At 41.3% G+C, this 25,446-nt stretch overlaps 1 protein-coding gene across 3 annotated transcripts in view; it reads right to left on the reverse strand.

The window, feature by feature from the left end:
• The window catches only part of KSR2 (kinase suppressor of ras 2), a 683,331-nt gene that overhangs the window by 183,206 nt on the left and 474,679 nt on the right, over nt 1-25,446 (reverse strand). For all 3 annotated transcript variants that reach the window (XM_077462057.1, XM_077462058.1, XM_077462059.1), the window contains 4 exons: nt 20,320-20,387; nt 17,339-17,457; nt 7,598-7,766; nt 47-130 (listed from right to left, as the gene is read on the reverse strand). In XM_077462057.1, coding sequence (XP_077318183.1) covers nt 47-130; nt 7,598-7,766; nt 17,339-17,457; nt 20,320-20,387 — 440 coding nt within the window. The remainder of the gene's footprint in view (nt 1-46; nt 131-7,597; nt 7,767-17,338; nt 17,458-20,319; nt 20,388-25,446) is intronic.

Genomic DNA, 25,446 nt, shown 5'->3' on the forward strand with positions numbered 1-25,446 from the left:
TACCTTCTGTGTTGACCACACAAAGCTTCTTGGACATTAAGCCTACCTGGAAATATGAACTGCTGTTTATACTTGTAGTAATGAGAACCTTGCAGCAAAGAGGGACACGGATGAGTTGCACTGTTGGACCCTATAAGAAAATATAAAACAGAGAAATTGCATTAATAAAGCATATCCTACTCTATTATCTCGAAAGTGTGATAACTTTCTCAGTATCTTTAAAACACAGCTTTAGGTGTGAAACAGAAAATCAATATACAGATTACATTTACAAATTACCTGGCAAATTAGCACTATATTTAGCAGTTATGAGACAAACAGTTCTGCTAAATTCAGCATTTGCCAGAAGACAAATTGTAGGAAAGAAAAGCTTGTGAACACAATCTGGTTGTAAAAAAAAAACATTTTTGTGTGCCTATATTTTTCAATCCAGGTTATTAAATTATAGAGCTGATTAGGCTTCATGTCAAATTTCATTTGCAAGGTAAAACCATGCCTTTATGCTTCACATCATCCCAGATTAAGTTATGGCCACTAAGAAGAGCCTTCTTCTGATTTTTTCTAACCACAGGTTGGGCCTTGATCCCTAGGTACTAGAGATCCCCAGACATTTGGTAATAGTATATGGATATATAATAGAAAGGTGTAGCACTAAAATAATAAATAAACAATAAAGTCCATCAATCAAAAACATTTTTGAAAGAACAATCAAATCCATATCTTCATCCAAAGACTGATGAAGCGGAAAGGATAGCCACCACCAACACCCAATGAGTTTCTTTATTTTTTCCATACACATATGTGGATGCTGAAGCTGTCTGGGGAAATATTAGTGATTTGTTCATGGAGAGATTACTAGGCTTTACTGCCATCTGAGGTGTATCGATCGCTGCAGAGAGATCGTTGGGGCCATTCATCAATGTTCATTCTGTGTGTACACTACACACTGACGGTAAGGGTCAGTTGATGTGGGTGTTGGTGGTGGCTATCCTTTCCGCTTCATCAGTCTTTGAATGAAGATTTGGATTCGATCGTTCTTTCAGAAAACAAGTTTTGATTGATGGACTTTATTGTTTATTTATTATTTTAGCACTACACCTTTCTATTATATGTTTCATTATTGTGTCCAGGAATATAGTGTCAGCTGCTTTTTTTTTCTTTTATTTATTTATTATTTACTGTATATTTTTTTAGCGCAACATATTCTTTTATTTTAATAGTATGTGGACAATAGTATGTGGATAGAGGAATTAACAGATAACCTGATGATGATCAGCAGTCGAACTTCATGAAAACATGGAGTGTTTAGATAGACTTCTCTACCTCTTCACAACTTTATGCCTTGTACACACGGTCGGACATTCCGACCACAAAATCCGTCTGATTTTTTCTGACAGATTTTGTCCAAAACATGTGTTGCATACACACAGTCGCACAAAGTTGTCGGAAAATCCGATCGTTCTGAACGAGGTGACGTCAAACACGTACGTTGGGACTATAATCCGGCCAGTAGCCAATAGCTTTCGTCTCTTCGTTTATTCTGAGCATGCATGGCACTTTGTACGTCGGAATTATCTACACACGATCGGAATTTATGCGATCGGATTTTGTTGTCGGAAAATGTTAGATCCTGCTTTCAAACTTTGTGCGTCGGAAAATCCAACAGAAAAAGTCTGATAGAGCACACGCATGATTGGATTATGCGACAACATAATCCGATATGACTTTTTCCATCGGAATTTCTGACCGTGTGTACAGGGCATTGGTCTTTCCTATGATTTGCATAGCATATTCACTGCAACAGTATTGGTGCTATTGAGCCAACCCTTGACTGCACAATCTCCTCTTCCCTAATTAAAAATCTGTTGTTCTATGCATGTTGTTTAATTCCTGATAGAAGAGACAGTTGGCTCCCCATCGCTATCAAGTCGTGTGATCACATGACCTACTTGTATATGCTTGATTGACGTTGTGTCATTTAATAATTGTGTGTAATTAGTATTTTGCACTTTGTTAACCTTTGGGTAGCTGCTGTAATCTCCACAAGTGGGTACTTACCTTTCATTCCTATGCACTCCTTTACCTCCTTTCCTGTGTGTGTATCTAAGCTTAAACATTTCTTGAACTTTAGAATTTAAAAAAAGTCATGCCTGTACATCAAGGGGTAAAGAGAAACTATGGGTACTAAGACATTAGTTCACTGTTCTCCTTTACAATAAACAATATGAGCTTAAAGTAGAACCGTGATCAGGTTACAGACATTAACATATAAGCAGCAAATAAACTTTAAAACAGGTGCTTACTGACCTCTGCAGCTGCAGACACTGTGAAGAAGTTCATCCTCCAAGTTTCTAGAAAGCACTTTATTTCTCAGTGGACCCCCCTCAAGCCTGTGGTTTCTCAGCAATGTCCTGCTGTTATTCCAAATTTTATTGCTCACCAATCAGTATCCCCCATTTCCCATTGCAACAAAACTGAAAGGTCTACTCCCTCCTTCCCCAAAACATAAACACGTACACTAATCTTTTATAAAACTAGTCGAAAGATCATCAGTTCTACAGATTTTGCTCTGTCACAGAGCAATGTGAAGAATAACTGAAGAGAGGACCCGTTGTATATAGATTTTGCATTATGTGGAAACTCCCATTCATCATTTGTGACAGGGGGCTACAACAGTATGACCTATCAGCAGCAACATACCGAATTTGGTTACAAATGTAATCATTTATATCAATATAACTTTTTTTTAATGTCATTAGAATAGAAGTTAATAAAAAGATAAATCCCCATTCTATGTATTTTCTTGTTTGCATATGAAAACTAGGTTTTTAGTTTTCTTATAGAAGGATTCACTTAAACAGACTTAGCTTATGATCACATTTTTATAATAATTTAAATCAGTGAAAACGTACTGAAAGCTTTAAAGCCAAAAAATAAACATTGCAGCAGATGGAAGCTTTATCCCAGCAGCAAAATGATAAACCATATAAAATGATAAAATACAAACACGTCTGCTCAACCCAAGCCAATATTTTATACTAAAACTAATATATTTCTAGGAGATGCATACTCTGCAGGGCTGGGATTCACTGGGATAAAATTAAACTGCCGAAAAAATGTTTCTGAAAATTTTCCCCAATAGACTAGAGTCATCCTAGTGTCTCAAAAGAAATTAACTAGTGGCCTATCCTTTATTTTTTTAAGCAAAATACTGTACCTCTAAGTTCTACTCAGAAGAAGAGGGCGCAGTTAGAGGAAGGATCTTTGTATACAAATTAGGAAACTTGGAAAGATACTATATACTTTTGCTGTTCTTCCTAAGCCCTTGTACACACGGTCGGACATTCCGACAGAAAATGTCCGATCAGACCGCGTTGTCGGATAATCCGACCGTGTGTGGGCTACATCGGACTTTTTCCGTCGGAATGTCCGACCAACAAAGTTTGAGAGCTGGATATAAAATTTTCCGGCAACATGATCCGATCGGAATTTGTCTGATCGTTTGTAGAGAATTTCCGTTCGGACAAAGTGCTACGCATGCTCAGATCAAATTACGAGACCAAAGCTATTGGCTACTAGCCGCAACGTAGTCCCATCGCAACGAACGAACGTCATCACGTTATGAACGATCAGATTTTCCAACAACTTTGTCTGACCGTGTGTATGCAACACCAGTTTCGGACAAAATCCATCTGAAAAAATCAGACGGATTTTGTTGTCGGAATGTCCCACCGTGTGTGCAAGGGCTAAGGGAGTTTCAGCCACAATGTAGAAGACACATTAACGTTCTTATTACATTATTGGGAAAAAAAATACTAGACACTTGAACCTGGTCCCCCAAATGTTCTTAAAGTGGATGTAAACCTTCACATATACCCAGTGAAGTGAACAGCCTCAGATGATACACAGAGATGAAACAAATCTCCCTACATAAGATTTACATGAATATCTGCTGTCTTCAGCTTTATATACTGTTTAGAAAGTGCACGTCCTGTTAGAATTTTCACTTCCTCATTCAGTACTGGGTGTGGATTCTTTGCTTACACTGGGAGACAGCTGATTGGAGGAAAGGCACACCCCTCCACATAGGCAGATATTTTCAGAGCTGTGCTGTGAATAGACCAGCTCTCTGCTAGTCCATTTATAGCACCCACCCTGAGACAAAATTCAGCCTGGTTTTATCAAAGTTGACAGAGAACTTGTCAGAGGTTATCATGCTGATAACAGAAAAACGGAGCAGGAGAAAGACAGGACTTAGGGCTTTGGCGAAAGATAAGAAAACTCTACACATATTTGTGCCTAGCTCAAATTTCATGAGTCAGGTTTACATCCACTTTAAGTACTTTTAGCAATGTTGATGTTGATTTTTATAATTGTCCTGGATAACCTCTCCCACTTCACCTTGCCATAGATTAGTAATAATTCTGCTACACTGTTCATAAATGTATCAGAGAGCTCAACTATGGTAGCCATATACTATAATTAATTTCCTTTAACCTTTAAGCAGCACATAGGAAGTACAAATATAGATAATTGTGCACATTTTTGATGTAATGACGTTTTAATCTTCAGAACTTGCTCTCTTGTTAAAAGAGCTCTAGAATTTAAAGAATTCCCACTTCTTTCCCTGGGTAAAAAATTTTGTACAACAGGTTTGAAAAACACATTCTGCTGATAGAGGCCGCGTACACACGCGGGGACTGTTCGCCCAACTTTGTCCGTCCAACAGTTTCGGCAAACAGTCCGCTCAAAATTAGCATGGACGGACATGGCCACACACGACGAACGAACAGTTTGCTGAAACCGTGCGCGATGACGTGAACGGCACGTACGACGGGACGAAAAATACGACGTCCTATACACTGCATTATAACTTTCGGCATGTAAATCCTTTCTGAGCATGCGCGCAACTTTGTTTGATGAACAAGCCTACACACGAGCGGACTGTTCGCTGAAACAAGGTTTTAGCGGACAGTTTTTCGGAAATTCCGAAAAACCTTGTCCGTCAAACTGTCCGCTGAAACTGTCCGCTGAAAGCCCACACACGAGCGGACTGTCCGCCCAAACACTGTTCAGCGGACAAAGTTGGGCGAACAGTCCGCCCGTGTGTACGCGGCCAGAGAGTTTTCAAAATGCATCAATATTTATTTCCCAATATGTATAATATACAGTCATTTTAAGGCAGTACCTAGCCAGGCATCTACCCCAAACTCTTTTAACAGATATTTTTCTATTAGGAATTCAACTGTATCTGTAACAAAGTTCAAAATCCAGTTGTACACATACAAGAGTATGTGCAAAAAATCAGCGATTTTTGCTGTGATTTTTTGTCGCGGTTTTGTACAGGTCAAAGGGTCATCAATGTAAAAGCAGAAAAAGCCTGTAATCTGCCAAAAAAGAAGCTCCTGTACTTTTTTGAGTGACGGGTGTTTTGCTTCAGGCGACACACAGCAGAAAAATGCCCAAAACGGTCTAGGTGTAAACAGAGCCTTAGGAGTTAGACCCCTTTCACACTAGGATACCTTTCAAGTGTTTTAGCACTAAAAATAACACCTGTAAAGCACCTGAAAAGTGCCTCTCATGCCTCCCCAGTGTGAGGCTCTGCTCACTCCTAGGCGTTTTTGTACATTTTTCTGCTGTAATGCCCCGCACACATGAGCGGAATTTCCATCGGAAAAAGTGTGATGGGAGCTTTTGGTCGGATATTCCGACCGTGTGTATGCTCCATCAGACTTTTGCTGGCGGAATTCCTGCCAGCAAAAGATTGAGAGCAGGTTCTCTATTTTTCTGACGGAAAAAGTTCCTATCAGAAATTCCGATAATCTGTACCAATTCCAACGGGCAAAATTCCTACGTATGCTTGGAAGCATTGAACTTAATTTTCTCGGCTCGTCGTAGTGTTGTACGTCACCACATTCTTGACGGTCGAAAGTTCAGAGAACTTTTGTGTGACCGTGTGTATGAAAGGCAAGCTTGAGCGGAATTCCGTCACAAAAACCATCCAAGTTTTTTCCAACGAAAATTCCGATCGTGTGTACGGGGCATTAGCCTCAGCTCTAAAAAATGCCCAACAAGACAAATCCCATTCATTTTAATAGCCCCTGTTCACATCTGAACGTTCTGTCGTTCGTTGGTCAAAAAAATACAGGAGCTTCTTTTTTGGCAGATTACAGGCGTTTTCTGCTTTTTACATTAGTGACCTTTTGACCTGTACGAAATTTAGGCAAAAATTGCGGCAAAATGACAGCCTAAAAGCCTGAGTGCTTTCAAACTTTGGCGGTGCACTTGCAGGACTGGAAAAAAAGTCCTGCAAGCAGCATCTTTGGGGCACTGCGGGAGCAGTGTATACTAAACTGCCCCTGCCATTGCAATCAAAGGGCAGCGATGTCAAAGTGCCTGCAAAGCGCTTCAGCAGTAGCGCATTTTCGGGCGCTTTTAACTCCTTTCTCGGCCGCTAGCGGGGTTAAAAGCACCCTGCTATTGGCTGAAAAGTGCAGCTATAACAGCGGTAAAGCGTCGCTAAAACTAGCAGCGCTTTACTGCTAACGTCCCCCCGCCCCAGTGTGAAAGCAGCCTTAGTGCAGATGCAAAGATAAGCCTTTATATTTGGTTGGCTGCTGTTTCTTATAGAGTTTTGCTAAGGAAAAATGGTCTGATTTACTAGTCGTTGACTAAAAGCATGTTTTATCAGACATATATTGTCAACTTTAACCACAACTTAACTGCCTTATTGGGGATATGTTCAATATATTGTCAGTAAAAATAATCCTTGGAAAATGCTACTCTGGTAGCAAATACTGTGGTTACTATGAATACAATATAAAAGACAATCACTTCAACTGTGTTACATATTAATTGTAGAACTGGACAGAAATAAACGACAAAAAGTATTTCGTAATGTTGCAGTTTTGTAGAATGATTAATGATAAGATATATTCTGGTGGGTAAACATTATAGATTCTGCAAATTCTGCATTGTTCACAGGGGAGCCAGTTGTATGTTACACATCCTAGACCTATTAAAAACTAATATGCCGGTTACTTCATGTGCTTTCAATTGTTTGCTTACATTTGACAACAATATGAAACATGCAACATCTTGTAAAACCTTGTCATTTTCCCATACATTTGAGTTACTATAGCTCACAGCAGCAGTGCAGTATAACATCAAAAATAACTTGTTTAAAGAACACACTACTAAATCAAATCCAGTTGTAAGGGGAGTGGGGTGTGATAACTTTACTGCAATCCTAGCCCCAAATCTTATAATAAGCAGTCTAAAACGCTCCCAAGTAAAACACACCGGTGGCTCCTCCTAGCTCAGTGCCATAGAGTTTATTTAACCTATTATAAAGCAAGTCATTAACACAGACAGAAGAAGCCATCAGCTGATGAGACCCAGGAACTTTAAACCAGAAGAATGGTTTAATGGAGACAGAGGGGTGAGTAACTAATCTCTGTCAATTCAGCATAACAGTGTTTTATGAAGTTGCCTTCAAATTGATTTAGAACCACTTCAGCTATTTTTATCTTTCCTGTGCCACTAGTTCAGCAGAGAAATTGGGTAGAAAGCTCATGCTCCAGGTGGGTTTCGGTACCTGGTAAGTTGAACGGCTTCTGCTGGCGGGTGCATTGTGGGGATGGGTGGAGAGGAGAGGGTGGGGTGGCGCTGGGGGGAAGCGGAGGAGCAGGTGAGGACGGTGTGGAGGATGTCGTAGAGGAAGGGTTGCTGCTGGAATCTGGCTGGTAGGGCACTGGAATGTGGTCCTGGGAAAACAAAAGAGATAACACATTGGGAAGCAGATGAGAGGAGAGCAGATGTACTTTGACATCAAAGGACAATATTACTAAATGACATCCTTCATGAAACAAACATGTACAGGCATGGCAATATACTATTCCTGCAGTCATACCCAAAATGAGACTAGCCATTGTGAGGCCTACTAATATTTATGCCCCCTATAATAAAATAAAAGCTCTGTGAATCTTCATGGGTGCATCAGCACTTAGAGAAACACCCTTATTCCCATCTAATGCATGCATCCACTTTTGAGAAACCATTGACTCGGTGGAGCCAATCAGGGAGCTATAACGCCTAGGAAAGTTATCATATGCACTACCTTTTTGATTCTTAATGAACTCCCTTCATTGTTCCAGTAAAGATTCACTTTAAACTGGTTGAAACCCTTACAAACCACTTGGACCTACAGGTAAGCCTAGATTAAGGCTTACCTGTAGGTCCAAGAAATATCTCCTAAACCTATACGGTTTAGGAGATATTTACAAAAAGACAGGCACCGCTGTCTACGGCGCATGCGTAGCCCATTATGCTTTACCTTTGCAGGGAGACAAAGAGGAAGTAAACCCATCAGGTTTACTTCCTCTTTAAGTTTGGTTAATAAATAATTTTTCAACATGGCAATCTATATGATCCTAGACTCATTATTTCTCTATCCCACACATTTTCTCAGCTTTAATTGTCCTCCTCCTCACCAGTGTTTGTTTTGTTATTATCTCATTTTATTTATATGTAAAGATACAATGCCTAAAATCTCTACGTACCATCTGGAAAGAGAGGGTTAGCAGATGGCTCTGCAGTCATACAGTTACTTTGTACCATGAAAGATGTGAACATTGTGCCCTCAGCACAACCCCTTCATCCACTAAGATCACAATATTAGGAGTACAACCTAGCCCTTGTAACCCTCACCACATTCCACAATAAGCACGTTTTTCAGCTAGTAACCTCAAGCAGTGAATTGCCTCCTGTATCTCCATAGATTTCCAACTATTAACACAGTTATAGTTTCGAGCATTGAGAATAAAATGCATTTATAGAGTTAAATTGCCTCAATCATAAATTATAACTGGGAGTTTTTGAGGTTCATAATCAAGGATTCTTACTGTTCTGGAACTTCCACTTATTTGTTCCCCCCCCTCTTTTCAGGGAGGGCGGGGGGGAACGAGGACCTGATTTTGACAGTTCACCTTCCCTACTTTCAGAGACAGTATCGCAATGAAGCTCGGCCTCCTTCTCCTTCCTCCACCACCGGGGCCAATTAGAAAGTGTAGTGCGCATCTCGCATGCGCAGTAGGGAACACGCTGTGAAGCCGAAAGGCTTCACAGCCGGGTTCCCTTACCGGCAATGGCTGCGGTCCTGACATCGCAGGCTTCCTGGACAGGTAATTGTCCATTTATTAAAAGGCAGCAGCTGCAGTATTTGTAGCTGATGACTTTAAATTTTTCGTGGGGTGGGCGGACCTACGCTTTAAGACAAGACCTGGTATTGAACATGACACACCCCTCACATTTTTGTAAATATTTTATTATATCTTTTCATGTGACAACACTGAAAATCGACACTCTGCTACAATGTAAAGTAGTGAGTGTACAGCTTGTATAACAGTGTAAATTTGCTGTCCCCTCAAAATAACTCAACACACAGCCATTAATGTCTAAACCGCTGGAAACAAAAGTGAGTACACCCCTAAGTGAAAATGTCCAAATTGGGTCAAATTAGCCATTTTCCCTCCCCGGTGACATGTGACTGGTTAGTGTTACAAGGTCTCAGGTGTGAATGGGGAGCAGGTGTGTTAAATTTGGTGTTATCGCTCTCACTCTTTCTTATACTGGTCACTGGAAGTTCAGCATGGCACCTCATGGCAAATAACTCTCTGCGGATCTGAAAAAATAATCGTTGCTCTACCTAAAAATGGCCTAGGCTATAAGAAGACCCTGAAACTGAGCTGTAGCACAGTGGCCATGACCATAACAGGACAGGTTCCAATCAGAACAGACCTCGTCATGGTCGACCAAAGAAGTTGAGTGCACATATCCAGAGGTTATCTTTGGAAAATAGACGTATGAGTGCTGCCAGAATTGCTGCAGAGGTTGAAGGGGTGGGGGGTAAGCCTGTCTGACTTACTTGGTTCAGATGGTGTCAAACGTGTGTTGCAGCAACCAGGTGAGGAGTACAAAGACAAGTGTGTCTTGCCTACAGTCAAGCATGGTGGTGGGAGTGTCGTGGTCTGGGGCTGCATGAGTGCTGCTGGCACTGGGAAGCTACAGTTCATTGAGGGAACCATGAATGCCAACATGTACTGTGACATACTGAAGCAGAGCATGATCCCATCCCTTCGGAGACTGGGCTGCAGGGCAGTATTCCAACATTATAATTACCCCAGACACACCTCTAAGATGACCACTGCCTTGCTAAAGGAGCTGAGGGTAAAGGTGATGTGCTAGCCAAGCATGTCTCCAGACCTAAACCTTATTGAGCATCTGTGGGGCATCCTCAAGCAGAAGGTGGAGGAGTGCAAGGTCCCTAGCATACACCAGCTCCGTGATGTCTCCAGTGGCAAACTGTGAAGTTCTGGTGAACTCCATGCCCAAGAGGGTTAGGGCAGTGCTGGAAAATAATGTTGGCCGCATACAATATTGACACTTTGTGCCCAATTTGGACATTTTCACTTTTGTTGCCAGAGGTTTAGACATTAATGCCTGTGTGTTGAGTTATTTTGAGGGGACAGAAAATTTACACTGTTATACAAGTTGTACACCCACTACTTTACATTGTAGCAAAGTGTAATTTCTTCATTGTTGTCGCATGAAAAGATATAATAAAATATTTACAAAAATGTGAGGGGTGTACTCACTTTTGTGAGATACTGTAGGTTGTTTGTTAAAAGCGGTAGTAAACTCCGCTAATTTATTTATATCTACAAGTTAGGCCGCGTACACACGCGGGGACTGTTCGCTCAACTTTGTCTGCTGAACAGTGTTTCGGCGGACAGTCCGCCCGTGTGTGGGCTTTCAGCGGACAGTTTCAGCGGACAGTCTGCTGAACAAAGTTTTTCGGAAATTCCGAAAAACTGTCCCTTCGTGTGTAGGCTTGTTCGTCAAACTAAGTTCCGCGCATGCTCAGAAAGGATTTACACGCCGAAGTTTGCATTGCAGTGTATAGGACGTCGTTTTCTAGTCCCGTCGTACGTGCCGTTCACGTCATCGCGCACGGTTTCAGCGGACTGTTCGTTTGTCGTGTGTGGGCAAGTCCGTCCATGCTAATTTTGAGCGGACTGTCCGCTGAAACTGTTTGACGGACAAAGTTGGGCGAACAGTCCCCGCGTGTGTACGCGGCCTAAGCCTTCAATAAGTAAGGCTTACCTGTAGCTACAGTAAATATCTCCTAAACGTACACCATTTAGGAGATACAGTATTTAGTTTAGTAGCAGTCATTGAAGTCTCCGGCGCATGCACACTGCACACTCAATGGACAGCATGCATGGGAGTGATTTCATTGTGGCTCGGACATTCAAACAGCGCCCAAAAAGAGCCCATAAACCCGGAAAGAAGACCTTGTGAAGATGGAAGCCCTGTCAGCAGTGACAATGTGGAAGGCTTTGTTTTAAGGTAAATATTTCATAATGTGCTAGTATGTGATGCATACTAGCACATTATGCCCTTAATTTGCTGGGGGGATTTTTGTTTGCGGTCTACTTACTACTGCTTTAATAATTTCCAAAATTGGTAAGTTGGTTACTAGTTTACCAGGGGGAAATGACTACCTACTTGCTATTTCTGGGGATAGGTATTAAAGGTGGCGCAAAACCTGCCACCCAAACCCGCAATGCCTGCTGGATATTGGGGGTTCTGGAAATTCTAATGCTCATCAGTAGGGGGCTGCATACTTACTGCACCCCCCCCCCCTGCCATATGGATACCAGTCCACATGCTTGGCTTTCCAAATTGGTATTCTCATGGCCACAAAGGAGTGTTGTTTTCTTTTTTTTTCACATATTTAACTACTTTGCAGAAAAAAAATTAAGCAAGTTTTCTAACGCAGTCCGGTTTACTGTGCTGCCCCTTCCTCTCTTAACCAGAATCATGCTGAGCAGGGAACCACCAAAAACCAATATAAACACAAACCAAGATACTATCATAGAACATATTTAAAGTGCATCTGTAGCCAAAAATGTTTCTTGTTACTTTTAGAGAGAGTAGAGAAAACAATGAAACCCTTGCAACTTTTATTTTGGCTGGTTTTGTCCCAGTGAGATTTCCCTTAATTTTTCCCGTGCCAGAGATACAGCAGGAAGTGAGAGGAAATCTCTCTAAACTGAGGGTAAGCCCCCTCTGAGAGTTGGCACCTGATATCATTGGAAAAGTTCTCTTTACCTCCTGTAACAGAGACAACTATCATTTTTTTCCATTACTTTCTTCCCCAGTACCACTGGCCACCAGGATAATTACAGAGGGGGAATATTTCTAGCGGGACACAGACATCAATACAAACCTAATAGAGGTTCTAACCCTTCCTTTACTATAAAAATATATAGATAGAGGTATACATGGATGGTCTTTTAATGCTTATATAACTGGGTTAAATTGAGGTATTTTTTACTTTTGCTTTAATTCATTTTGAGCTCTTGTATGGTTACAACCAGATCTATGACATTGTTGGATCATATATTGTTCCCAACTAATTCTCTGAACAAGGTCCCCAGCTGAGAAAGGAATCTTGTGCATTGAAAACTTGCTATGATTTCTACTAAATCTAGTTATTGTAGGAATTTGTGATTCACTTTGAGACTAACACCAAACCACACTGTAGAGTGGAACTAAACCCTTCTATCCTTTACAGCCAAGGAAGCTGCTGTCTTAGCTTCTGTTTGATCTGCAGTTGCCATGGTGCTGCACATGTGCTCAAGCAGGAAAAGGGGAGGGGGCAGAAGGGACATGTGCCCTGGCCACTGTGTTAAGGGAGAGTATTCTGGAAATTCGACCACTTGTCCTGACACCGTAGTGTCAGAAATAGCAGGAGTCTGCTGTGGTACAGAGGGCACTGAATCCCCTTTTCCTCCCTCAGAGCCCTCCCAGAACAGCTCCAGGAACCCAACAAAGCCCACCTGCTATCTCTCCTCCTCTCCTTTATCCCACTGACATAGATGTCAATCAGTGCACCAGAGACTGACAGAGATGCACTGGCGTGCTGCCATTTTTCCTCTTGGCAACACCACCAATGCAGTGACATTTTTTCCTACAGGTGACTAATGCATGGATGTATTTTCCTTTCAGTGACACCACCAGTACTGGGGCATTTCTTTCTTCAAGTGTCACCACTGACAAAGAGACATATTCTCATCAGGGACATCACTGATGCAGGGGCATTTTTTCCTTCCAGGGACACCACCAATACAGGGACTGTTTTTTCTTCCAGTGACACTACCCACACAAGGACATTTTTTTCTTTTCAGTGACACCACAAAACACATGGACATTTTCTCCTTATTGTAATACCACTGAAGCAGGGACAATTGTTTTTCTTTAGTGACACCACCGACACAGAGACATTTGTTCTTTTTAGTGACACTACCAATGTTGAGACATTTGTTCTTTTTAGTGACACTACCATTATTGAGAATTTTTTTCCTCCAGTGACACCACCAACGCAGGACCATTTGTTCTTTCCAGTGATGCATAATTTTTTTAATTGCCACTGTTAGCCCCATATTTGTGCACCAATTTTAAACTCTACAGTTTGCTGCAGTCTACCATTAATAATTGGTACTATTTTAGTGCATGCTACAAACTTTACACATTACATACATTTCACTGTGTGTTGCTGTTAGCCTCATCCCCTCCTTTACAGTTTCCAATCTTTGCCTTTTGCACTCAATAATATTGTCTCGGCAATGTTGCCAGCTACTTTATCAGTTGAGAGCACAAGCAACTGTGACAGCTATAATTCACATAATGCCTTAAATGTAACTGCTTTGGGAAACAGTTAAATTGATAGGTTTAGTTCTGCTTGATTCATAAGGTATCAATTTTTTGGATACTAATTCAATCCACTCAACAGCCTCCAAATGTAATACAAACACATGAACTCCACAGAATTGTGTTTTGAATATATGATTACAAGCCAAGTTGCATTGGGTATTAGTGCCCATTTTTCCCTTTTACGTGTGGTTTGATTATTAACTGTAGCTTATTTTTTTGCTTGTACTGTTATCACAGTACTGTATTTTTCAATTGGGTGGACAAGCAGGAAAAAAAGATGTAGGGGTTTTGAAGTCTGGAGGCTAGAGACAGTAGCTAAAAGAGACAGCATATTCAGATAACGGGTAATATGGTATGAAGGCACTGGAAAGTACAGCGCTTCCGATCGTGATATGACCATGAGTCGTATTTTACATTATAAATGGGAAAAACATGCAGTAATTGCCATGACTGGCACAAAGCAAATCAATGTAATGCAATCAACCCTGTGTTTCCTGTTATCTGTTGCTTGGTGTGGATGTGCGTATTTATCATTTGTCCCTGACTCTATTCATCTGTGCAAATGGATTATCATCTGTGCCAGGCCTGCACGTATATCCATATGCATTTGCTATTGATGCTGATAACAGATATAAACATGATCAGCTCACAAGGCTTTCTAGATTAATCTCCTCTTTGCTATAACTTACTAACTAAACCAAGACTTACACCAGTAGCCAAAGAAGCTTCTCTTAAAACAGAGAAATGACTTCTGGGTAAATGTAATTTTTCATGGCAGGCCTGTAGATGATTTTCTCACCTACTAGGTTTTTTATACCTGTACTTAATTATCAGCAAAGCTGTTGTAGATTACTGTAGGTCCACAGGTGGGTGTTTTAAGTCAGCAGAGACCATATAATATTTAATTAACCGGTCATCAATATTGAAGTGGATATTAAAGTGGGCTATCAAGTAGCACAATGGCCAACTGAAGGAACTTACATCACAAGTTGCTAATTGCAAGGTAGCAATTTAGCAATGTCTGTAGTCATGAGCCGAACTGCCCTGGGTTCAGTTTGGCAGAGGTTTGCTGAACTCCAAAGAAGTTGGATGCCTAATCCAAACCCCTGTTAAAAGCAATGGGAGCTAAATCTGTCAAATTAAAAATGTCCATTATCTGGACTAATATGCAAAGGGGGTGTGAATAAATATCTTGTGGAGTGAGTATTGCCCTGGGGAACGGGGGCCAGGAGCAGTGTTTTTTTAGAACTGTCATTTACAAGGGAAAAAAAAGAGTCAGCAAAATAAAAAAAAGAAGCTGGCAATGAAGTCTTTGTTGCCCCTGTAAATTATCTCTAAATATTAGTGCAATGCTTTCCTAAATAAATTCTAATTCAAATAAATTCAAATTCTAAATAAATTCTAATTCTAATAATCTAAATTTTTATATCAAAAAAATACTCGTAAAAAGAGAAATAACACATACAAAAGAGGGGAAAAAAAGTACGTAATAAAATACTCCAACCACACAGATCAAAATCATATAAGTGAATAATATCTTAATCTCATAGAATTAATTAATAAAATAAGCTCCTACTCAGCCCCACCCAGTTTTGATGAGGTGATCATTTTAGATGAATATTTGTGAATGGGCACTATAGCCACTATATTATTTATTCATATTATAAGATGACTATTATTCACTAACAGTATATGATTTTGATCCATGTGACCCGAGTACTTTATCACATATAAAAGGGACATTTTATTAATTATATTTATTTTCTCTTTTTTATGTGTTATCTTTGTTTTCAGGTGTATTTTTGTGATATAAGAATTTATGTAGAAAAGTGCACTATTATTTATAGTTTTTTTATGTTTTTTTTTCAAAGGTGCTAGTTTTCTCTTTTGCATATTGTAGTTGGTGGCTATAGCAGCATATGGTTATTGTGTTGAATATTTCTAAATTTAAACTATCATTTGTTTTTCTTTATAAATGTCATAGCAAGAATGGAAAAACATTGCATAGAGCGAGACTTTGAGTCTGGTATGAATTATAAGGGGAAACCTCTTGCAAATAACAAAAATGCATAAAAAATGCAGAGATCCCCCTAGAAATCCATACCGAACCCTTAATTTGAGCATGCAGCCTAGTTGGCAAGGAAATGGGGGAGGGAGATTAAGCATGAGCCCCCCTCCCCCTCAAATTTTAAAAACTCTAAGCCCTTGTACATACGGTCGGACATTCCGATGGACAATGTCCGATAGGACCGTGTTGTCAGATAATCCGACAGTGTGTGGGCTCCATCGGACTGTTTCCATCGGAAAATATCCGACGGACCAAGTTTTCCAGCTGGGCTATACAATTTTCCGACAACATGATCCGATCGGACTTTGTCCGATCATGTGTAGAGAATTCTGATCGGATAAAGTGCCACACATGCTCAGATCAAATTCCTAGACCAAAGCTATTGGCTACTAGCCTGAACGTAGTCCCGTCCTAACGAAATAACGTCATCACGTTAAGTACGATCAGATTTTCTGACAACTTTGTCCAACTGTGTGTATGCAACAGTTTCGGACAAAATTTGTCGGACAAAATCCGACGGATTTAGTTGTCGGAATGTCCGACTGTGTGTACAAGGGCTTAGACGTGCTCAGGTACGGCAACTGAAAACTCAGCATCCACTGCATTGTGGGAGGAAAAAGAGAAGGCAAATGCCCTCCTATACTGTCAGAAGTACTGGCAATTTCATATGTTGCAGCAGGGCTGTGAAGGAGCACCGGGAAGGTATGTATCGGCGTGGGGGTCCTCATCAAGTGAACCTATTACTTTGCCCAATATATGAAAGTACATATATAAGTAAAGCAACAATACAGATCAGAACACACCTGTGTACATTGTATGTTGCCGTGTGCTGTAAAATTGCAACAGAATTTTTTAATATTTTTTTATAGTGGTGAGGTAGATTGCAAATCATTAATTTTGAATGGGCTGCCTAACATAGCCCGTTGCCACAATGCACCACAATGGGCATTAATATATTTGTTTCAGTGTAGTGTGGTGGTGGTGTGCATGAGCCCTTACCTAAGCATTATTTCATTTTAAGAGAGGTGCATGCATAATGCACCAGATACATTATATTAGGCTGGGTTCACACCATTAAGAATTGGATGTGTGATATCTGCATCCAAATCGCAATAGCAGGAGATTTTGACCGGCTCTCTATGGAGCTGGTTCACATATCTCCGTAGCAGGTGCGGTGCGTTTTTTGGTCCTTTTCAGGTCTGAATTCAGCTCAAAATTCGGGCTGAAATCAGACCTGAAATGGTGAACCAGGATGCACCGGAACCCTGCTGTGAGCCAAATGAGGCTCATATGTGAACCGAGCCTAAAGTTTTTAAACTTGGTATTCTAGTAGAAAGGACAGTTATGCATGCATTGATTAGCATGTATCCCCTTACTTTTATAGTCTGCACTCTACAATTTTTTTAAAGCTAAATACGAAATATCTATCTGCGTAGCTTAATTTGATAGAAAAAAAATAAAGGTTTTGTTAAGGCATGTATGGTGGCTTACCTTGTTTATTTTGTTGGTTTTGGGAAGGGTTTGGCTGACATGGAGGTCTGAATACCGTGGAGGTTTTCTCAAAGGATTGTTGATGTCACATGGTACAGATTCAGTCCTAACTAGCCGCGCTGAAATTAGAAAAAAAAAATGCAAATTTTCTGTTACGCCAATGTCGGGGGCCCAGTCAAGTGTTCTATTGTGGGGAACATAAATCTAGCAACCGACAATGTGACCTTTATGACTTTTTCTTTAGACAAATTAGCCTTTTCATTCACTCCGAAACTTGCCAAAATATGGGCCAACGTCAAAAGTATCTACATCAATTAGAGAAACAAGACTAGAAACTAGACAAACTACAACATATATACCAGTGGTGTAACCATAGCCATAGCAGCTCATGCAACTACCAGGCAGCCTGGGGATTGATGCTGGTCCCATGATGAGGGCTGTTTAGGCAATTTAAACATAGGAAGTCTTTGGGCATGTAAAGATACCACAAACCCAGTGGTGTATCTATAAGGTTTGCAGAGATTGCTGTTGACACTGACTGTGTATCCCCCTGTGACATTTCCAACCAAGAAGAGATGACATTAGACATACAGGAGGAGACTTCAGAATCATTGTCTCTAGTTACAGAACCCCTTTGGAGGCTGTAAGGGAGATCTTTTTACTTCTCAGAATAGTGTAGATTTCTTGCTTTAATGCCGCGTACACACAATTGGAATTTTGGTCCGCCACAGACCAATGAGAGAGTTTTTCATCGGAAAAAATCGGTCTTTTGCTGGCCAAATTCCAGCCAGCAAAAGATTGAGAGCATGCTCTCAATTTTTCAGTCGGGAAAAGTTCCTATCTGAAAATGTGATCGTCTGTAGCAATGTGCAAAATTCCTACGCATGCTTGTAAACAATTCGACGCATGCTTGGAAGCATTGAACTTCATTTTCTCGGCTCGTCATAGTGTTGTATGTCACTGCGTTCTTGACGGTCATAAATTCAGTGAACTTTTGCCTGACCGTGTGTATGCAAGGCAAACTTTTTTTTTTTCCGACGAGAAATCCAATCCTATGTACGCAGCATTAGAGCTTCTGGTCTTCTTGACCAACACTTATATTAACCCCGTATGCCTAATGCAGTCTTCTTCAGGCTGTACAAATCCCACAGTGTCTTCCCAGCTAAAAACTGACAGGTGTTTGCAGCTCTGAAAAAATAACCCTACCATTTAAAGAAATTTGTCTTAGGCCGCGTACACACGCGGGGACTGTTCGCTCAACTTTGTCCGTCAAACAGTTTCAGCGAACAGTCCGCTCAAAATTAGCATGGACGGACTTGCCCACACACGACGAACGAACAGTTTGCTGAAACCGTGCGCGATGACGTGAACGGCACGTACGACGGGACGGAAAATACGACGCCCTATACACTGCATTACAACTTTCGGCGTGTAAATCCTTGCTGAGCATGCGCGGAACTTAGTTTGACGAACAAGCCTACACACGAGGGGACTGTTCGCTGAAACCAAGTTTCACCGGACAGTTTTTCGGAATTTCCGAAAAACTTTGTTCAGCAGACTGTTCGCTGAAACTGTCCGCTGAAAGCCCACACACGGGCGGACTGTCCGCCGAAACACTGTTCAGCGGACAAAGTTGGGCGAACAGTCCCCGCGTGTGTACGCGGCCTTAGACTTATAGAGTAAATGCTTCTAGTAGCACAAAAAAATATGTCATACTATAAAATATTATGAAGGTTATTATATCTATTACTACTTTATTTCATTTTTACTCACTACAACACCACCCCTTTCAGCACGTGCTTGGTGTGATTTTGAAAGGGGTTGGATGGCTTAGAATTTACACTGGTGCCGCGTACACACGATCGGAAATTTGGCCAGCAAAAGACCAATGAGAGCTTTTGGTCGGAAAATGCGACCGTGTGTATGCTCCATCAGACTTTTGCTGGCTGATTTACAGCCATCAAAAGATTGAGAGCAAGTTCTCAATTTTTCGGTTGGAAAAAGTTCAGATCGGAATGCATTAAGATGAAAAAAAAAAAAACTTTCTACCTTTAGAATCACTTTAACAATTTCTGTCCCCAGCTCTGGTCCTAGTAGTTTACTGACCAAGATGACAATTCTCCTGCTACCTTTCTTTGATTTAGACAACATATATGATAGTAGGTACTGTGTACCATCTTAGCATATACCTATTCATAAAATATGTTTCATAATATTCAATTTTTTCTCTAAAAAACAAATGCTGCGTACAGACGATCGGACATTCCGACAACAAAATCCTGGATTTATTTCCGACGGATGCTGGCTCAAACTTGTCTTGCATACACACGGTCGCACAAATGTTGTCAGAAATGCCTAACACCAAGAACGTGCCGAGAAAAATGAAGTTCAATAGCCAGTACCGCTCTTCTGCTTGATTCCGAGAATGCGTGGAATTTTGTGCGTCGGAATTGTGTACACAGGATCGGAATTTACGACAATGGATTTTGTTTTCGGAAAATTTGAGAAGCAGCTCTCAAATTTTGTTTGTCGGAAATTTCGACAAAAAATGCCCAATTGAGCCTACACATGGTATGAATTTCCGACCGTTTGTACGCGCCATAAAGCCCCATACACACTATCAGATTTTATGCTATTTTTTTCCTTGAGATTTACTAAAACCATATAATATGAAGTCAAACCTTAGGGGTTTCAATGTGTATGCAATCAGGCAGGCCCTTGCACAAGACAAAAATCAGCAGAAAATTTGATAGTGTGTATGGGGCTTTAGAATGAAAAATGTTTAAATAGGCAAACAGCTAAATACACAGCTGTGTAAAAGTCACACGGTTTAAGATCTCTCAATCCACTCCTATATAAAGTATTTACCTGCATTAACAAATCACATTTAAAATACTCTTTAAAAGAAAAACAAGAATATGACTTCCAAGCAAAATGTGTTTGTTTCATTTGTTATTCTTAACACTAGAACTGACACGTACCTCCTCGGTGTATGATCAGTAAATGACATGGAGGAGCCTCTTTGGTGCATTTATTGTGGCACTTTAATCTAATAAGGAGACAGGAAAAAGAAACATGAATATAGCAATAACTCAAAAAGTACAACACTGGTAAACCTGCAGAAGATATTAAACCTCATGTATCTGCATATTAGGAATTGCTAGTGTTAATATGGAATGTTCTCCAACCACCAATCAGATTCAAACCTACCCAGCTGGATTCTGAAAATCTGATTGGAAGCTGTAGTGTCACCTTTTCATACTTGATAAACAAGGCCAAGCTTAAGCCATCCTCTCCTGCATAGCACGCTTTATTTCCCAATAGCATGAGAGTTCAGTAGTCTACGAATACAGGTATCACATCTTAATTTATGCTGACAATAAAATGTGATTTATTCACTATTCACATTTGAAAATAAATCATATACACATTTCTAATCTCAGTGGAGAATGGTGAATAAATATGAGATACGGGGTGCATTTCTAAAATCTGTTCCACAGAATCATTTTGTAGAAAAAAATAATGCTGAACACAGTAACCAATCTTTTTTTTGTCATATTTCCAATTCAGGCTAGAAAATGAAAGCAAATATCCCAACAACATTACTTTTCCTAACATTCAAAGTCACCCGCAGAACAACATTTATGAATGTTCTGCATTTTAACTCACTGGGTGTTTGTACAAAGTAATACCAGTTGTAAAATGATGGGTTAGAAATAAATGAGGAATTTTCAGCTATAATAGGGCCTATAGCAGTGATTCTCAACCAGGGTTCCTCCAAAGGTTACTAGGGGTTCCTTCAGCATTGGGCAATTTCTGCCTCTCAGATAAGTTCCCACCGACTCCATTGATCTTTTTAGCTATCTGTAGGGAGGTAATTCTTCCCAATGACCACAAGTGTAAGGACCAATCTTTCCACTGACCATCACACTAATGTATCATGAGTTGTAGATTTCTAACTTTTAGCAGGGGTTCCCTGAGACCGGAGAACTATGTCAAGGGTTCCTCTGTGGTGAAAAGTTTGAGAAAGGCTGGCCTATACGATAAAAGTATCATTTTAGATCTAATTTTCCATCTGTCTATGAAGTGCCCCAACTTGACAGACTAATCGTTATTTGCTCATACAGTATATTGTATAGCATGGGTGTTAAATTAACAGAAATGTTAAATTAAATTCAGAGTCCATAGAGGTCTATTTGAAAAAAAGAGCAGCCAGAAACACGTCTGAACACATATTAAGTGAAGGGGTGAGGAGTCACATATCGTAGCAACAAACACTGAAAATGTGTTTGCATAGGCATAATTCTTAATGAAGGTTCAAATAAAAACAGCCTCAGCAAATCCAAGGGGGGAGAAGAACTCTGGAGGAGTTTGAATTCTCATTCTATGAGCCTTGATACACCTTATACACTGAAAGTTTGTGGGTGCAATAAACTGTTATGATGAAACCAATTAAGTAAAACTTACTGCAAAATTAGGACTTGTAGGGTTTGCCTTTCTTTTGTATTTCATTTCAGTTTATGTGTATGTGTTTTCTTTTTGTCCTCCCCATAATCCAGATCAGATGACATTTTAGATTTCTTCACATCCTTTAGCAATATCAGCTAAAAACTGTGCTGATGCATCAGATCTGCACGTGTATGGCTACATTACTGAGCAGTGCACTCAGGGCTTTTTTTCAGCGGGAACGCTGGGGAACGCAGTTCCGGCACCTTCAGCACTGAATGTATGTAATGGCATGGGGTGCTAGGGTGTGCTGGAGGGTCTATTGATGCTGGCTGCTGGGAGATCTGTTGTTGCTGGTAGGGTATTTTATTGCTGGGGTTTATCTACTGTTTCTTGGGGGTATATTGTTGTAGGGGGTTCTATTGTTCTTGGGAGGGATCTATTGTTGCTGGCTCAGGGGATCCATTTTACTGCCTTTTTGGTTATCATTAATAAATTCCATATACATACCTTAACACCACAAAATTATACTTGGTTCTGTATTCTCTAAAAGGGGGCAGTAGGTAGGGGGTGGAACCAAGGGACAGTGCTCAGAGGTGGGTAGGTAGGGGGCGGAGGCAAGGGGGGACTTAAAAGGGGGAAGTACCTTCACCTTTTCACTGAGAAAAAAAGCCCTGAGTGCACTAAATGTAGTAGTACTCAATGTATTCAAATCCTTAAATGTGTGAAAAGCCAAAAAGGGTAGTGATCTCAAGATCCTAATTGCAAAACGAATCTATGTATAAATGGCTATTTTTGCTATTATAATGGCTGGAAACCATTTTGGTGAAATTAACTTAAAAGAGAAAAAAAAATGTTTTTCTTGTTAAATAACAATTCATTAACATACAGTAAAACAGACGAGTGCGCAGATGGTTAAGATATATATAGATTAAAGCAAATTCATTCAATTAATTGCAAGTGACACAACAAGCACTGAAGTAAGTCACGTGTTCAATGTGGTATTTGCATCCTTCTAACACATTCTATAATATGCAAATGATTATTATTGTTCAATGCAATACAATATAACTAAGGATTAGCATACACAGGCATTTGAGATCAAGTTGTGGTCAGTTTTAACACATACGCCTCCATAAATGCTTTGCAAACTGTCAAATCTAAACAATAGACATCCAATTATGCAAGCCTTTATGCTGGCCATACACACTGCAATCTTAAGAAAATGTCAACCAATTCAAGGCCTATTTCAACATACACTATATTACCAAAAGTATTGGGACACCTGTATTTACACGCACATGAACTTTGATGGCATCCCAGTCTTAGTCTGTAGGGTTCAACATTGAGTTGGCCCACACTTTGCAGATATAACAGCTTCAACTCTTCTGAGAAAGCTGTACACACGTTTTAGGAGTGGTGTCTATGGGAATGTTTGTCCATTCTTCCAGAAGCGCATTTGTGAGGTCCAGCACTGATGTGAACAAGAAAGCCTGGTCTGCAATCTCCACTCTAATTCATCCCAAAGGTGTTCTATCGGGTTGAGGTCAGCACTCAGGAACTCAAGTTCCTCCCCCCCCAAATTTGCTCATTCTTGTCTTTATGGATCTTGCTTTGTGCACTGGTGCGCAGTCATGTTGGAACAGGAAGTGGCCACCCCCAAACTGTTCCTACAAAGTTGGGATCACGAAACTGTCCAAAATGTCTTGCTATGCTGAAGCCTTAAGAGTTCCTTTCACTGGAACTAAGGGACCAAGCCCAACTCCTGAAAAACAACCCCATACCATAATTCTCCCTCCACCAAATGATTTGGACCAGTGCACAAATCAAGGTCCATAAAGACATAAATGAGCGAGTTTGGGGCAGAGGAACTTGACTGGCCTTTACAGAGTCCCAACTGCAAGCTGATAGAACACCTTTAGGATGAATTAGAGGACTGGCGAGCCAGACCTTCTTGTCCACATCAGTGCCTGACCTCACAAATGCGCTTCTGGAAGAATGGTCAAACACTCCAACAGGCACTCCTAAAACTTGTGGATGGCCTTCCCAGAAGGGTTGAAGCTGTTATAGCTGCAAAGGGTGGGCCAACTCAATATTGAACCCTACGGACTAAGACTGAGATGCCATTAAATTTCATGTGCATGTAAAGGCTGGTGCCCCAGTACTTTTGGTAATCCCTTATCCTTGATGAGGGTCTGGTATACCAGACCCATGCAGTTTTTTTGTTTGGTGTTCTTCTTGACATCCATACCAGACCTTCATCAAGGATAAGGGAGAGTCTGGTATGTATTTTTAAGGGGGAACCTTAGCACATTTGACAGTTGTCACTAGAACAAATATCACCAGGGCTGCTGATAGAAACCATGGGGCCCCGTACAGCCTACCTGATGGGGCCTCCTTCTGCCTCAACCTCAACCCCACCCCTCCATCCAGCGAAAGGGCTAATAGGGGTGGGAAGGGGTTAATGATGCCAAGAGGTGCCCATGTCTTACTTTGTAAACTTACAATCTTTTTATTTATGTGCATTATATTAAAATATGCAGCAAAGTCAGTATAACTGGCAGAAGAACGGGGGGTAAGTCAGTAGAACAACGGACAGAGTCCCCCATTTCACATCAGAGCCCCCTCCATTACAGCAGAGTCCCCTCCATCACAGCAGAGCTCCCTCCATCACAGCAGAGCCCCCTCCATCACATCAGAGCCCCCTCCATCACATCAGAGCCCCCTCCATCACATCAGAGCCCGCTCCATCACATCAGAGCCCGCTCCATCACATCAGAGCCCGCTCCATCACATCAGAGCTCCCTACATCACATCAGAACCCCCTCCATCACATCAGAGCCCGCTCCCTCACATCAGAGTCCCCTCCATCACATCAAAGCCCTCTATATCACATCAGAGCCCCCTACATCACATCAGAACCCCCTCCATCACATCAGAGCCCGCTCCCTCACATCAGAGCCCCCTCCATCACATCAGAGCCCCCTATATCACATCAGAGCCCCCTTCATCACATCAGAGCCCGCTCCATCACATCAGAGCCCCCTCCATCACATCAGAGCCTGCTCCATCACATCAGAGCCCCCTATATCACATCAGAGCCCCCTCCATCACATCAGAGCCCCCTATATCACATCAGAGTCCCCTCCATCACATCAGAGCCCCCTATATCACATCAGAGCCCCCTCCATCACATCAGAGCCCCCTCCATCACATCAGAGCCCCCTATATCACATCAGAGCCCGCTCCATCACATCAGAGCCCGCTCCATCACATCAGAGCCCCCTCCATCACATCAGAGCCCCCTATATCACATCAGAGCCCCCTCCATCACATCAGAGCCCCCTATATCACATCAGAGTCCCCTCCATCACATCAGAGCCCCCTATATCACATCAGAGCCCCCTCCATCACATCAGAGCCCGCTCTATCACATCAGAGCCCCCTCCATCACATCAGAGCCCCCTATATCACATCAGAGCCCCCTCCATCACATCAGAGCCCGCTCCATCACATCAGAGCCCCCTCCATCACATCAGAGCCTGCTCCATCACATCAGAGCCCCCTATATCACATCAGAGCCCCCTCCATCACATCAGAGCCCCCTATATCACATCAGAGTCCCCTCCATCACATCAGAGCCCCCTATATCACATCAGAGC

Source organism: Lithobates pipiens, unplaced genomic scaffold (genome assembly GCF_037356315.1).
Source record: "Lithobates pipiens isolate NorthernLeopardFrog02 unplaced genomic scaffold, aLitPip1_a1.2 Scaffold_3, whole genome shotgun sequence".
Lineage (NCBI taxonomy): Eukaryota > Metazoa > Chordata > Amphibia > Anura > Ranidae > Lithobates > Lithobates pipiens.